Source organism: Lepisma saccharinum, chromosome 23 (genome assembly GCF_977018435.1).
Source record: "Lepisma saccharinum chromosome 23, izLepSacc3.1, whole genome shotgun sequence".
Lineage (NCBI taxonomy): Eukaryota > Metazoa > Arthropoda > Insecta > Zygentoma > Lepismatidae > Lepisma > Lepisma saccharinum.
In genome coordinates this window covers 28,922,421-28,937,015 of record NC_139251.1, presented here as the reverse complement: position 1 = coordinate 28,937,015, position 14,595 = coordinate 28,922,421, and the positions used below count along the sequence as shown (strand labels likewise).

The window sequence follows — 14,595 nt, the reverse complement described above, 5'->3', positions numbered from 1 at the left end:
GCAATATTTAAACACACGAGAGAAACAGGACATGACATAGAGTGGGATGAGGCTAAGCAGATAGGAAGGGAGAAGAGAATGCTAGTGAGAAAATAGAAGGAAGCCAAGGAAATAGAGAAGAAAGGTGAAGAAGACACAATGAACTGGAATGGGGGACTGAAGTTAAACAAAGAATGGAAGAAGGTGTTAGAAAGAGTGGAAAGGACAAGAGAGAAAGAGGAGAGGAGAAGGAAGAAAAATGAAGGAAAAAGAGTGTGAGATAAAAAGTCCAACTACATTCTATATGAAAGTAATTATGTTTAGCCTTTTAGGTGAAAGTACAGTTGGCAAGTGAAAGCCACCTGCTAGAAAGTTCCTAACAACTTTCGAATAGTCTGGAGGGAGTAAAGTTTGTGTATATATATGCTCCTTTTTGTGTATCTTGTTACTTTTGTACTTGATACAGAGTCTGATGAAGACCTTGCTAGAAGGTTGAAACGTTACGTTTAGTTTATGTTTTTAATAAAATAAATTACTGCCTTGGTCAGCATACTTAGTTTTTCTTAATCATGGAAACAAGGCTTAATGGTGTTATACATTATTTGTGTTTATATGACAGTGAGTGCAACACCACCTGCGTGTAATTATGTTTTGCAAAAAGAGCATTGTGCACTGCAGTATTTAATAAAACATCGAAATCTACTCATAAATAAAATTGACATAATACTTGATGGGGTAGAGTGAAGGGCCCTACAGATTTTAAGATGCTTAGTTAACGGTTAAAATAAAATATAACAAAATAAACAGAATTACCTAATGATGCCAACATATCATGGAGGTCCTCTTTATCTACAAAGCCATCCCGATTTTGATCAATCATATTGAAGGCTTCTTTAAATTCAGAAATTTGGGCCTGATCAAACATGGCAAACACATTGGACGTTGCACGTTGTGCACGCTTCTTGGTTGTGCCTCTGCGACCGGTCTTTCGTGATGACATTTTGGCTGTTAGACAAGTTCCTGAAAATGAGAGAAAAAACATTAAAATATACCCTTAATTTTAGCATACATGCTATAACTCTCAGAAAAAGATAAATTCACACATCAGGGTGTCTACCAAAATAACAAATCCAAAATTCTTGATTTTTCATGACTTTATCTTGACCTTTTTTTTTTCTTAACATTTATTTAATCACCCCTACTTAGGAATAGTAGGAAATTAAGAAAACAGATATGTTTATTCAATGAAAAACCCATACCACCGAGCCGGTTAAGATGAAAACTAAAGCTGCACTTTAAGAAGAGATTTAGACTTGCTTTAATTATTAATGCACGTAAAAATTAATGCTTTAGACTTCATCCTGAGTGGGGAATGGCCACATTATTTTATTTAATATTTTTACAAAACAAATGCAATTCTTAAGAAACAAAGTGAACAAATCTTAACAACTCAATACAAATTTAGATTTCCAAATATTCAATTTTATCATATCCCAGTATACACAGGTATATAACAATGTAAATTCACTACTGTAAAAAAATAGCAAAAATTCTTGACCACAAGCATAATTTCTTGACCAGTACACACCCTGCACATAATCATTGAATTATAATGTTTATGACATTAGTGACATCGACAGAGGCTGGTATGCTGACAGTTTTCATCAAAGTACAACAATGTAAATTTTGCATAATGGAGGACTCCTGAGTAGGCATACATTAAACTAGCTATATTATTACAAGATATTAAAATTCATTTTAAAAAATCATTAAATTAATGAAATAGTGAGTCCAGACGCCAGAGCCTCGCTAGCCTAGTCTGTAAAATACAGTCCGGGGGTACTACGTTGAAAAGAGGTTGACAGTAAATGTCTACGGAAAGGTTAGTGTAATTAATACAAATTTTGAATTGAAAATATTGATGCTGCCATTCATAATTATATATTTTCATTGACAATGAAAATGTCAAAACTGAACATAAATAGCTTTCACAGCCGTTGTACTCAATTTTATGGACTTTTACTGAAAAACAAACAAAGTGTTGACACACCCCTACAAGTAATCAAAGAGTTCAAATGATATTTACGTGTAAATATCATTTCTACCCTCCTCAGTGCAATTTTTACTAATACAGCAATTGTTTTTTGAATTCTACAATTAAAAAATTATGTATAAAAAGTGCAAACCTCTTATCAAAAAAACAACTGGCTTCAACGTTTCACAAGGTTGGCAAGTGACGGATGTAAATGATTCACCTCAGAGACACGTTACCCACAGATTACTAACGTTACCAGTTACCACACTCACAGATTGTTTCTCTTCTTCTATCAAACCACACCCGGTACGGTGCTGCCATCTATTCCGGCAAGAGAGAAACCGATACGTTATGTTACAACTTCTGGGAGCAATGACACACCATATGCAGGGGCGCCGACTTGTGAAAATTATTGGGGGGGGGGGGGGTTTCTGATCACTGAAATAAATGAATGAATGACTCACTCCCTCCCTTTTTTAAAAATAAAAATTACGTCTTCGTATATTATATTCCTCATGCAAATGAAATGTAACATGAAAAACGTTTAGAAAATGTTTCAAAGTCTCTTTATGTCTTTTGTGTCTGCTCAATTGCTTTTTTAGATAACAATTAACATTTTTATTGAAAAGTAGGATATGTATTTACATTAAGAGGCCAACCTAACAGTTTTATGCCGGCCTCGGTAGCCGAGTATGTTGGGTGGTCGACTCAACTCGCTTTGATCCGGAGGTCTCGGGTTCGAGTCCCGGCGAAAACATGGGTGTGATTTATCCCTCCGCCATCCGCGCCCTTATAGTAGCACAAATGTCCCGCGCGCAGGACTCAGTGCCACCCTATCAAAACCAACTTTATTTAGATGAACTATTGATGCAAATTGAAGTTGAAATACCCTAGCGCTTATTGGAAATCAGACGATATATATATATGAACGCAAACAGTCCGTTTCGGACATTTTTATTAGCTATACTAAAACTAAAACTATAAACTAAAAACATTAGAGGAAATGACACAGAAGTACACGCTTAGACTCTTGAAGCAAATGCACCAAAATATTATTCCCAAAATACACGTAATTAAAATTTTGCCATATAATAAAGGAACTAAAAAATGAGCTCATCATTCACAAAATTTTCAACGTAGTTTTCAAGAACGTTCAACATATTTTTCAAAACAAATTGAAATCATACAACTTATATGGGCTTAGAAAGGAACAATTTGTTCCAAAATTTTCAGTCAAACTCTTGACTCGCTGAAAAAGCAATCAAATCAGTAAAATACAACTCGAAGATACTTACAAAATATTAAAATTTTCAAATCTCAATATGTTTCTTCTTGTTTTACAAGATATGAAATGAGATATACAAACTCAAATAAAACGGACCCAATATTGTCACTTTTCAATATATTTTGACAACTCCGACATTTCGTATGGGTACTGCAATGGTTTCTGCATTCAATTAATTTGCATTCCGAACAACGTACCGTCGTTTTATTTTTCTTATATCCGCCAAATTCATGGCTGGAGTGCTATGATTAAAGATAGGAAACCTTCCCGCGCGCGGTAGTGAGTGCCGCCTAAGGGTAACCGGTCACTTTTGAGGCATGTAAACAACTGAAAAACGCCAGAAAAAAGGTTGGAACGCCTCTATGTTTACGTGGTAATAGTGTAGATAAGTTTCCTAGTGCTCTCCAGATCATTCTTGAACTGATAAGGAGAATAATTCAAAATTTTAGAAAAGGCGGCAGAGTGCTGCCTCGCGGGTTACGGATGGTTAATGTCCGCAAGAGACTTGTACAGAAAGGTCATGTGACAGGTGCAAATAACTTTAGTGTTGATGTACCCATAAAAATAACGAATATTTAATAGTTTTATTTAATTATTTACATAAATGCTAACACAAATCGCAGAAAAATAGTTTTACTTTTTTGTTCTTGCTACAATATTTTACTTTTTAAATTTAATTTAGCAATAAGAAAAAGCACATAGCACGCCGTGCTTTAGCAATAATGCATTTGATCATAGCCGTTCCTGCTTTCGCAATACAGACTTTTCATAAGCTTTCCTTGCGTACTTTACTGCAAGCCTGTGTTAAATAAACTCAAAGGCTTTAGAATTAATTTCCCCTTATTCTTTGGACTAGAGGAAGAGATTTCGAGGATAACTAAATATCGTACATATCAACATTGCCTGAAAGTCGTGTTTACGACCTCAAATTGTTCAGAATTCACTAAACAATAAACATACTGGTATAATTGTCATATCACCTCGTTATTTTGAAACTCTTTTTAATAAAAATGTTAACAATACGCATAATTATCCTACATAGTAATAAGTCATGTGTTTTGCTGTCTCCGGTCATACCCTCCCCCAAAGTTGATGGTTTAGAACATTTCAAATGTGTATTTAAAGTTAAGTTCATGTGGCACAATTCAGAGTAAACTTTACAAGAGAAGCAAAATAATACATTAGATCCTCTTAAGCAAAATTATTTGAGGGGCTCTGCCCCAACATCATTAACATTGGGGGCTCGAGCCCCCCCAAGCCCCATGGAGTCGGCGCTTATGACCATATGTCCAAGAAATAAAGAAAAGAACAACCGACAAACTCTAGAACAGACACATAGAACGAAAACAAAGTCGTATTGTCTGCTGCATCGTCTAGAACAGGGGTTTCCAACTGGCGGCCCGCGGGCCGCATGCGGCCCCCGTTGCCTTTTTTGCGGCCCGCGAAGCCAGATTGCAAAAAAACATTAATTTTATTTATTTTTATTAAAATACGTTCTATTTTTACTGAAGGAACGAAAGCTCTGTGAAGAAAGACAATATCACAGGTAGAATTGATTTGGCAGTCAATAATGATCATCAGAAGAATCTAAAGTGACGTAACTTTCTCTTCACACCATGCATTCCACCCCTTCGCTATGCGGAATGAACTCCACAGCTTCCGCGAATGCTTCATTCACTCTTTGTGTTTAGAAACAAACTGCAGAGCGGCGCTATAGAGATCTGTTTTACTACGCACAAAGTACGAAGAGATTTCCAGTGTTCCAACTCGGATTGTACTGTGACTGATTGTTAAAGTTTGTGCAAATATCGAAATGAGCAATATCTCCAAAAAACGTAAGATTGAAAATGAAAATAGCTTCTCTCCAATTTGAATTGTGTGATTTGCAAGGCGATGTGTTCCTTCAAACTAGGCAAGAAAAGGGGACAGATATTTTCAAATACCTTTCAAAGGAACGCTTTGCAAACCTTCGTAGATTTGGACAAAAAATGACATCGATGTTCGGCAGCACATACACGTGTGGAAGTGTTTTTTCCTTCAATGAAGTTCATCAAGAACCGCTACAGAAGCCGACTGGCAGATTCTTCACTGATTCACCTTCTGAGACTTTGAAGTGGACATTCCAACTTTAATAAAAGAAGCACATCGACCACAATTTTCACATTGAACACTTACTATGAAGGATTCTTATTTGTATGGTGTGTTTTTCATTTCTTTCAATTCATCCATAAGTATTGCGTTTTTGTGAAATAAATTGTAATTATACAATTTTGAATTGTGATTCCATTGTTTTTAATGCATGATTTTAGAAATTTAGGTCATGCGGAAGTACTACATTTTCAGTTCAGTACTTATGATTTTTGTAATTTTTAGTCCCCCCCCCCAAAAAAAAGCGGCCCGCCAATCAACTGCTGGATATAATTTTGGCCCTCGGACCTTTTGAAGTTGGAAACCACTGGTCTAGAATACTTTTGAAACAATGCAAAATAAGGAAACAAGCCAGGGTGAGGATTGAGGACTCAGGGAGTTGAAACGTTCCCCGAAACCCTACCAATATTTTATTTAAAGAGTGTATGGTGGTAATTAATTTTACTTCATTTGGTAGTGATTGCTGCTACAACCTTTTCAAGCATTTCCGTCGGCGTTGTCGCCTTATAATGAAGGGGTCCCGGGTTCGATACCCGGTGAAGGTACTTGACACAGTGATTCGGATCCCACTTTAAACTGTAGGTCCAGTCCCGATTAACCTTACTGCGCATGAAGTGGACTTAAAACACCAAATCAATAACAATCAAGCATTCTCATTGGCTGGTGGCTTTTTGGGGTACTAAATAATCTGTGGTGGTTAGGTTTGGTTAGTTGGGTATCGTTCTCTTACAAGAAGACGAAAAAAATGGTTGTAGCTGCAATACCGACCTTAAGTACATGGCGGCTGCTGATTAGGGATGATTGGTATTGAGTAGATGTTTTTAAGTCCACTTTATGCACAGTAAGGCTAATCTGGACTGGACCTACTGTTTAAAGTGGGATCCAAACCACTAAGTGCCTCCACTGGGTATCGAACCCGGGACCTCTTGACTACAAGGCTACTACGTTACCACTGCGCCATCGAGGAGGCCCTGATTAGGGATGAGTCCAGGGGCGCCAACGAGCATAAACAATACTTTATATGTAAATATACATAAAATGTTTCCTCCTTCTTGAATTTTGGGGAGCAGAAATGCCCCCACCCCCAAAGTCGGCGCCTATGGATGAGTCCCCCTTAAATAAAGTTCTCGCTACGGGCCTGAAACAAGCATTTAAACAATACTTTATATGTAAATATATATAAAATGTTTCCTCCTTCTTGAATTTTGGGGGGTAGAAATGCCCCCACCCCCAAAGTCGGCGCCTATGGATGAGTCCCCTGAAATAAAGTTCTCGCTACGGGCCTGAAACAAGCATTTAAATTAAAATTCACTTTTACAACACACACGATATAAAACTAGAACATAATTAAATAAAATATAAATTTGCCTTATGTGCTACACCAATTACGTCATTCCAAACAAAAGGCAAGGAGATAACTTGCGCAAATCTGTTCACACTCCTAAATTAAAATTAGAACGAAACGAAAATTAAGTTTAGTCCAACAGTGGTATCACTTATTTTCATAGAAGTTCGTTTGAAAAATGCACTGTAACACATATGATGCATGAATTTGACAATAATTTCTGACAGTTTCTTCTGTTAAGCTTTGTTGTTAAACCCACCTTCTACCAGAATCTAATAGGACTTAGTGACAAGCACTAGTGTACGCAGGATTTTTTTCGGGAAGGGGGGTGGGGGCTGAAATAGCTGTGTTCTAGGGGGACGAGATACATTATAAAACATTTCGAAATCGCCATTTTTAGCCTTAAATTTGTTCAAAGACAAAAATTGTAATGGATTCACTTTTAAGGGCAGTTTGCTTTTGGTTTTTCTCGAGTTCTTTACCCTTTCATTCAAAAATTTTGCTTTTCTCAAAATGTTAAAGGGGATTGTGGCCAAGCAGCTCGATAGACCACGAATTTTTGTCTTGGGGGGGGGCAAGTACCAGGATAAACATACTAATAATAATAATTTTAATAATAATAATGCCAGGCACGTCGCCTGATAATGTTCGCATGAGCGCGTGAACATCATGTATATATATCTTAAATTACGTACATATTAAATGCACGCACACATACTATGTGTTACTACACACACGACTTCTTTCACGTCTGATAACTTTTCAAGATAGTTGGTAACACTGACTCCCACGGTGTTCTACAAAGGGCGTTGAACACAATTGCTGTGCGTGTTGCATAGGGCTGACAGCTAAGGGGCTGTTGGCCACTATACCCCTAAGATGTTCACTTCCCTGTGCGAACACTGATGCAAGCGGCAATACTTCTTACATTTGGCACCAGAGTGCAGCATATACAAGGCATGTCTAGGGGGACTCGAAAACGTCTGTGCTACATAGTTGCAAACTTTAGCGATAATTCGCTAAACTTGGAGGATTTTAAGAGGGAGAGGGACAATTTCCCCTAGGTCCTTCTTGTATTACTTCAAATAGCGTGATCTTGGGGGAAATTGTTGAAAATAATTTGAACTGCCATTCTCACTTTTTCAATTGAAGGAAGAGAAGTAAATCTACACACAGTACAAAAACATTACTGTGAACACTCATATGCGAACCGCACGCGACGCCACTGAATAATGTTAAAATAATAATAATAATAATAATAATAATGTTATTATTATAACATTATTATTATTATTATTATTGATTTGCTTTATTTAAGTTCGCTTTTTGTGCCACTTTTGGCTAATTTGCGAAGATGGGGATGAGTGATGATATGATGAAATTGATGAATGGACACTCATTAACATCCATGACAAAGCCGTGATTCGAACGCGGACCAACATTATTACTATTATTATTATTATTAGTAGTAGTAGTAGTAGTAGTAGTAGTAGTATCAAAGACGTTATTACCCTCGTAAATTATGCAAAAGAGGGTAGAAGTTGATGCTAAAGCATTTGTGTTCGAACAAACTATTTGAATTATTTTTTCAACACGTTCAATTTCACATTAATAATGGAAAACAAGCACACAAACTATATTTGAAAGACAGAAAATGGTTGATAAATGCATTCCAAATATAATTCCTCTTTACATTAACATGTACAACTTTCATGCATGATATATGTTTCACACATATGCAACATGAAGCGACGTGGACACTAAATTGTGTACGTATTCCAAGTTTCTTTATTATATATTATATACAACATATATTATTTAAATCCATTACACATCCAATTCATCCATCTCACAATAAACCAACAGCAAAAATTACATAAATTGTCTCTGAAATGTGCACGCTCCCTTTCCTCAAAACAATTGTTCATGCATTTAAAACAAAATAAATTAAGACAAGTCTTATTTCTCTGTCTGGAAATCTACGATGCATTGCAGAGAACAAAGAAATATCGCGAGCGAAGCGAGCAAGAAAATTTTTGGATCCACTGTTTTTGCAGGCTGTGATCAATATTGATTTAATAGGGCGCAAATAATTTCACGCGACGCCAATGCAGTCTCTCTTTTACAACTTTTGTGCCTTCCCGATGGTGCAGTGGTAACATCGTCGTCTTGTGGTCAAGGGGTCCCAGGTACGATACCCGGTGGAGGCACATGTCACAGTGGTTCGGATACCACTTTAAACTGTAGGTCCAGTCCTGATTAGCCTTTCTGTGCGTAAAGTGGACTTAAAACAAAAAATAAATAAATCTTACAACTAATTTTCATTTAGATCGTTCGGTGCCCAGGGCCGACTCTCGCCGGTCGCTAGCTATGGTTCTGAACTTGATACGACTAAGAAAAGCAGGTATTGCGAGAGAAGCGAGAAAGAAAATTTTACGAAAAGTATTTTTATTACCATAAAATTTGAAGTTGTGGGCGATAATTGCTCCCTGCAGGTACACTTGCCTGTCAATGTTTGCCCCCCTTGCCCCCCTAACTCATTTCAGTCCAAGGTTGGGGGGCAATGCCCCCCTGCAGTTGCGCCACTGTATATAACCAACCTTTGCCAATAAGAAAGTGAAATAAGAAAGAAATATACGGGAAGTGAAGATAATAAAAATCTACATTTTTTACACCCTTCAAGGAAAGGATCTTCTTTCATAATTCTCATTACGAATTCTTCCTTTCAAATGACGTTAAAATAATTTGATGCCAATTTAGTGTGTTTAGAAAATGATTTTATAGATCCTTCGCTGCATTCCTTCATCTGTAACACGTGTGATTCCATCTAGTGGCCAGTCTGAACTGTGCATGCTGAATGTTGATCAACCTACTTTCTGAAGAACGAAGCCATATAAGGCGCTGAACGTCACTACGAAGCAAGACAGAGAAAGCAACGTTCCAAATTAGGAAGGTTCGCTCGAGTTCACTGCCAAGGCAGGGAAGTAAATCATTTGCAAGCGGAGCAAGCACATAAGCGAACGAATAGTGCATATGCTCTAAATCTCTCGGCTCGTAAGGGCAGTGGCGTGCCCAAAGAGGGGTTGTTGGGGGGTCAGTATTTCTAAAACAGACAACGTCAAAGGCAGGAAAAGATGGCAAATTAAGGCTCACTACTAAAAATAAGAATGCGTAACCCCCGTTTCGAAAATCCTGACACGCCACTGCGTGGAATAGGCGTAGTTTTAGGAGGGAGGGGATATTCCAGTGTACAGATTCTCTTTGCATGTGGGCGTGTGTTAGCAGGGCCGGACTGGGACTGCCAAGAGAGCGGTGACAATTTTCCTCAATGGGGCGCCAATTGTGAGTAGTTTGCAGAAAAGGGCGCCGAATGTGTGTTTTCGGAAGGGACTGAGAGGGCGTACCGGGATTTTGCCCAGTGTCCCGGTGGGTCAGTCCGGCCACAGATTAGATAGGAGTCCGGCCTGTTTGTTCGCTATTATCGTTTTAAAAGTGTGTTTAAATTTAAAACTAATTGCATAAGTTTATTGTTATATAAATAAAGTTTTGTCAGGAAAATTTTGGTGTGGAGTTTAGACCCTTGCAACGCGTTGGTGCCAAAGCCAAAGGGGAGGGGGGGACTTTGTGTGGGTCATTTGATCCGGCATCCTCAAAAGAATGAATGTTAAATGCCCTCTCCTTACTGTTTTGTAAACCCCTTTCGAAAATCCTGGCCACACACCACTGGTTGGTGAGAGGAGAAACTCCACGTAGTTGTACTTGCTACCTCTTGGGTGCAGCACTAGCTACCAAGAAGTATCTTTACCTTGGTCAGAGCTGACACCACACAACAGCGAGAGGAACTACAAGAGCGTATATTCGGCTTGGACTATCGCGCGCGCAGCAATATAGAAAAAAACAAGGAATATTTGTTCCTTCCTGATGGTGTTGCCTTTTCAGTCAATTAGTGTATCCACGAATTTTTCAAATTCAAAGTACGCCATCGGTGTCTTTACCTTTCATTTTAGCTAGGTGCACGCCGTATAATACGCTAATATCCTAATCATTTTTGCAGATTATTGTGGAGACGTGTCCCCCCGGTAACGACGCGCGTCCGGCTTTTAACGAGGGGTTAGACTTACAACATTTTGATAAGCTGTCAGTCATGAGTCCAATTTCTCCATAAACTCTTGGAATGTGTTGAGATAATCCGAATTTTTTATTTGCTCTTTTACATAATTTACTTCTTTGTAGGCTCGATGTTAAACTGCACAATTCTTTTTTCAACAATTTTGTGGGCGATACAATGGCACGCACTGTTATGAAATATATTGTATTTGTATTCTTTAATAATAATAATAATAATAATAATAATAAGGTAAAGCTCCCCATGCTTGCGCCGTGCAATGAAGCAGTGGCGGCTCGTTGTCTGGCTCTGTGGGTGTGCACTTTCTTCTCGCGTCCAGAAGTGTTATACCACTCGTGTCAAATACTCGCACCCGTTTTTGCGTACATAATAATGCTTAATATATTGGCAACCCAAGTTTCTATCACCTTTCACTGAAAATGAGGCTACGACAGAGTTATATCATTTTTTAACTGATTTTTTACAAATTTCAAATATTTCGGAAATTATCCAGCCAATCACGAGAAGAGCAATTTTATCGTGCAATTTGTAATTCAGCATTGATAATCTGACAAAATCACTCAAAACATAGAAATACTGATCTACAATATCAATACTGTTGTCGATTTGCAAAATATTTCATAAAAACTTCCTCCTCCGCTCCGCTGATATTAATGAACAAGGAGAATAATAACATTGGCGTACACCAAAGAAGCCGGTCCAACTATCACATAGAGGAAATCAATTGTAATCTATCTAGCTGTTGTTTATTTCTAATGACAGACTGACCGAACCAAGGAAATCAAGCAAAATCAAGAGAATAATAAATCTTAAAGAAAATTACAGTACTCACTCAGTTCACACTGTCCTGCTTCGTACTTCAGAATTTTTTCGCCGTATCTATATATTGCTGCAGTTGCTACAGGCTTTGTATACCCGGTGGAGGCACATAGTGGTTCGGATTCCACTTTAAACTGTAGGTCCAGTCCCGATTAGCCTTACTGTGCATAAAGTGTACTTATAACACCAACACAATCAATCAATCAAAAGCTACAGGCTTTGTAGCTAACTTCCCTCCAAAAATTCAACAACGATAAATATTAAGTCTCTGCTTTCGCTATGTACCTAGGTACAGTTTCCCTAATCATCATGAAATCAAACACTTTGAAACAGGAACGACCTTTTGACAGTGCTAAACAATTTTGCAACGCAGTGACAATGCAAAACAGCTGACTGATTGATGTATGCTCCCTCCGCGCGAGTTGATAATTCGGCTACTGCGCCACAGAGACCGTTTATTTTGGCCAAGATGCACTAAGCAAAGGCTATATCAGGCATGTTAAAAACACCCGTTTCGCTTTCAGTTGTCCTCCTCCCCTACCCCCCTTTTCTTCCTCTGTCATACTAGGGACAGAATTGGAGTAACAATATACCATCGAAATTTCCCTTTTCTAAAAAAAAATCTCTCAAATTTGCAATGATGTATGGGTTGCCTCGACTGTGTCACACGAATGGGTTTGCAACACTACATTTGTTAACACACCGATCGCTGCGTTCATGGCTTTCCTAAATGATGCAACCTCTCCTAGCACGGCGCCCAAGCCAAAAGACCCAATCAGCGTCCTCTACGCGACTGCTGCAACAGCGTCAGAGGGAACGAAACTAACATTGTGTTCAAGCCCCGAGCGCTGCTCGGTCTACGCGGGTTGATATCACTGATCGCAGGCTTCTCCGCCATTTCTCTTGGTGGAGCGGCGTGGGAACACTTGATGTTTCGAAGGAAATAGAGTTAAATAAATAATTATAATAATAATGATTTGCATTACAGATATATTTGGGTGTGCACGTGCGAATGTGCGAATAGGCAGAAGCCGCTACTGCCGTGAAGGCACATTTAGGGGATGTGGAGGTAGGACCCAAAACATTCTCGATCTCGGTCATTTTGGAGGAGATGTGATCAACACCACTCTCCGGCCGCCTTTACTTCCTTAGGTTGCCCCCAGCTACCCATTGATTTGAGGCTGGGTGAGCCCCAGATCCGCTTTATACGGGGACAAGGCCGGAGAAATTTCGGCCTTGGATAACCCATCCCGGGAATCGAACCCGGCTCTCTCGCGTGATAGACGCCATACCGACTAGACCGCCGCGGCTCTTGTAATAATAATAATAATAATATATAACATTTCTCTTTTACTTTTATAGCAGTGTTCAAGCGTCAGCGTAAGTATTATTGTTTTTTTTTTTTTTTGCAAGTTATGCGTTTCATACTTTCATGAAATGAAGGGTATAATATCGATTTCAACATATCGTGTGATATAGATAAGATCATTGATGACTTGTACTGTACGAAGAGATAGATAGATGAATGCATTTGAAGGGCCAGGGGGAAAAACGATGAATGTCGATTTTTTGCCCATTTTGAGATCGCAACGCCATCTGATAGTTCAGAAGCTGTACTATAAGAATGAGAACGGCCTTGGTTGGGAAACGATGGGAAGTGCCTGAAAAACACATTATTATTTTGGCATATATTAACGTACTTATGAAAAGAAATACTTTGTTTTTCATTTCCTGGCAAATCGTCTCGAATGAACATTCATCGTTTTTCCCCCTGGCCCTTCATTTGATTTAGTGATATGTCACATCGAATGTAATATTTGGTACGTACGCATTTTAGTGTCTCATATTTCCTAATTCTTTGCATTTTTCATTTTACCTAGGTTATTATCTTCTCTTTCGACGTTAGCTTGCTTTACTCTCTTTTGCTGAGACAAGTTTAACCAGGTTTTCTTCATTTTTGTTATTTTTGAAATTACAGGAAACAATGCATTTTACTTGGGTGCTTTACCCGATGCTATTGACAGCTCAGAAGTTTCTCATTTGAAACTCTCTGCTAGATGGCGGGTCAATCGTTTAAACGAATCTTAATACATACCTTACATTAATATCAAGTTTCATCTTGAAGCAATTATTTTACTATAAAATCTTACACTCGGCGTCATGTTGGAAAATTAGTTCCTTTGAATTATGACAATATCTGTAAGTTTATTGTTTATTTGCTTCGTATTTCGTAATAAAATAGTTGTCCTATTAATATTTCTAATACAAAAAAAACGTGTTTGTTACGTCTGTGACGCTTAAAAAATGTGGCGAATTTTGACTTAATTTGTCTGTGAAGTATAGTAATTTTTATTGGTGAAATGAACAAATTATATGCATTCACAAACATCTAAACCTTAATGCAATTAAAAACAATAATAATTTCCATATTAATTAATTTTGTTATTGACATGGAGAGGATTACTTTTAGTGGAATGTTGATCTAAATATTCCGAAATGCATGAAAATTTGTAGCTAGTTTTTTGCACACGGGAAACAGAAATTCGCAGTGTTTCAAATCCCACTTTAAACTGTAGATCCGGTCCTGCTTAACTGTGACGAAGTGTACAACCTCTGAGACAGAAAATGTACTTGAAGTGTTAAAGTTGTAATTTGTGGTGAAATCTTGGAGGAAGGTAGATATTAATAGTGTAAGAGCACACATGAAATCTTTATTCTAGTAGGAAGGGAAAGTTTACTGTGGTAAACTTTGTTATTTCAATTAACATTGTTCTTTTTCGTTTCTTACATATTTATTCAGTTCTTTGCGATTCTTTCCAAATTAATCTTTCAATTTCATACTTTTACTATCCCTTTAT

General features: G+C 37.9%; 1 protein-coding gene across 3 annotated transcripts in view; it reads right to left on the bottom strand.

Moving 5' to 3' along the window:
• The window catches only part of sqh (Myosin regulatory light chain sqh), a 33,003-nt gene that overhangs the window by 14,529 nt on the left and 3,879 nt on the right, over positions 1–14,595 (bottom strand). Inside the window, exons 1-2 of one of the 3 annotated variants that reach the window (XM_083144475.1) lie at positions 2,166–2,275; positions 793–999 (exon numbers count right to left, since the gene is read on the bottom strand). In XM_083144475.1, the coding sequence (XP_083000601.1) occupies positions 793–979 (187 nt within the window). In that variant the 5' untranslated portion in view covers positions 980–999; positions 2,166–2,275. Of the gene's footprint in view, positions 1–792; positions 1,000–2,165; positions 2,276–14,595 lie in introns of those variants that run through there. The other 2 variants (XM_083144477.1, XM_083144476.1) reach the window with 2 other exon arrangements.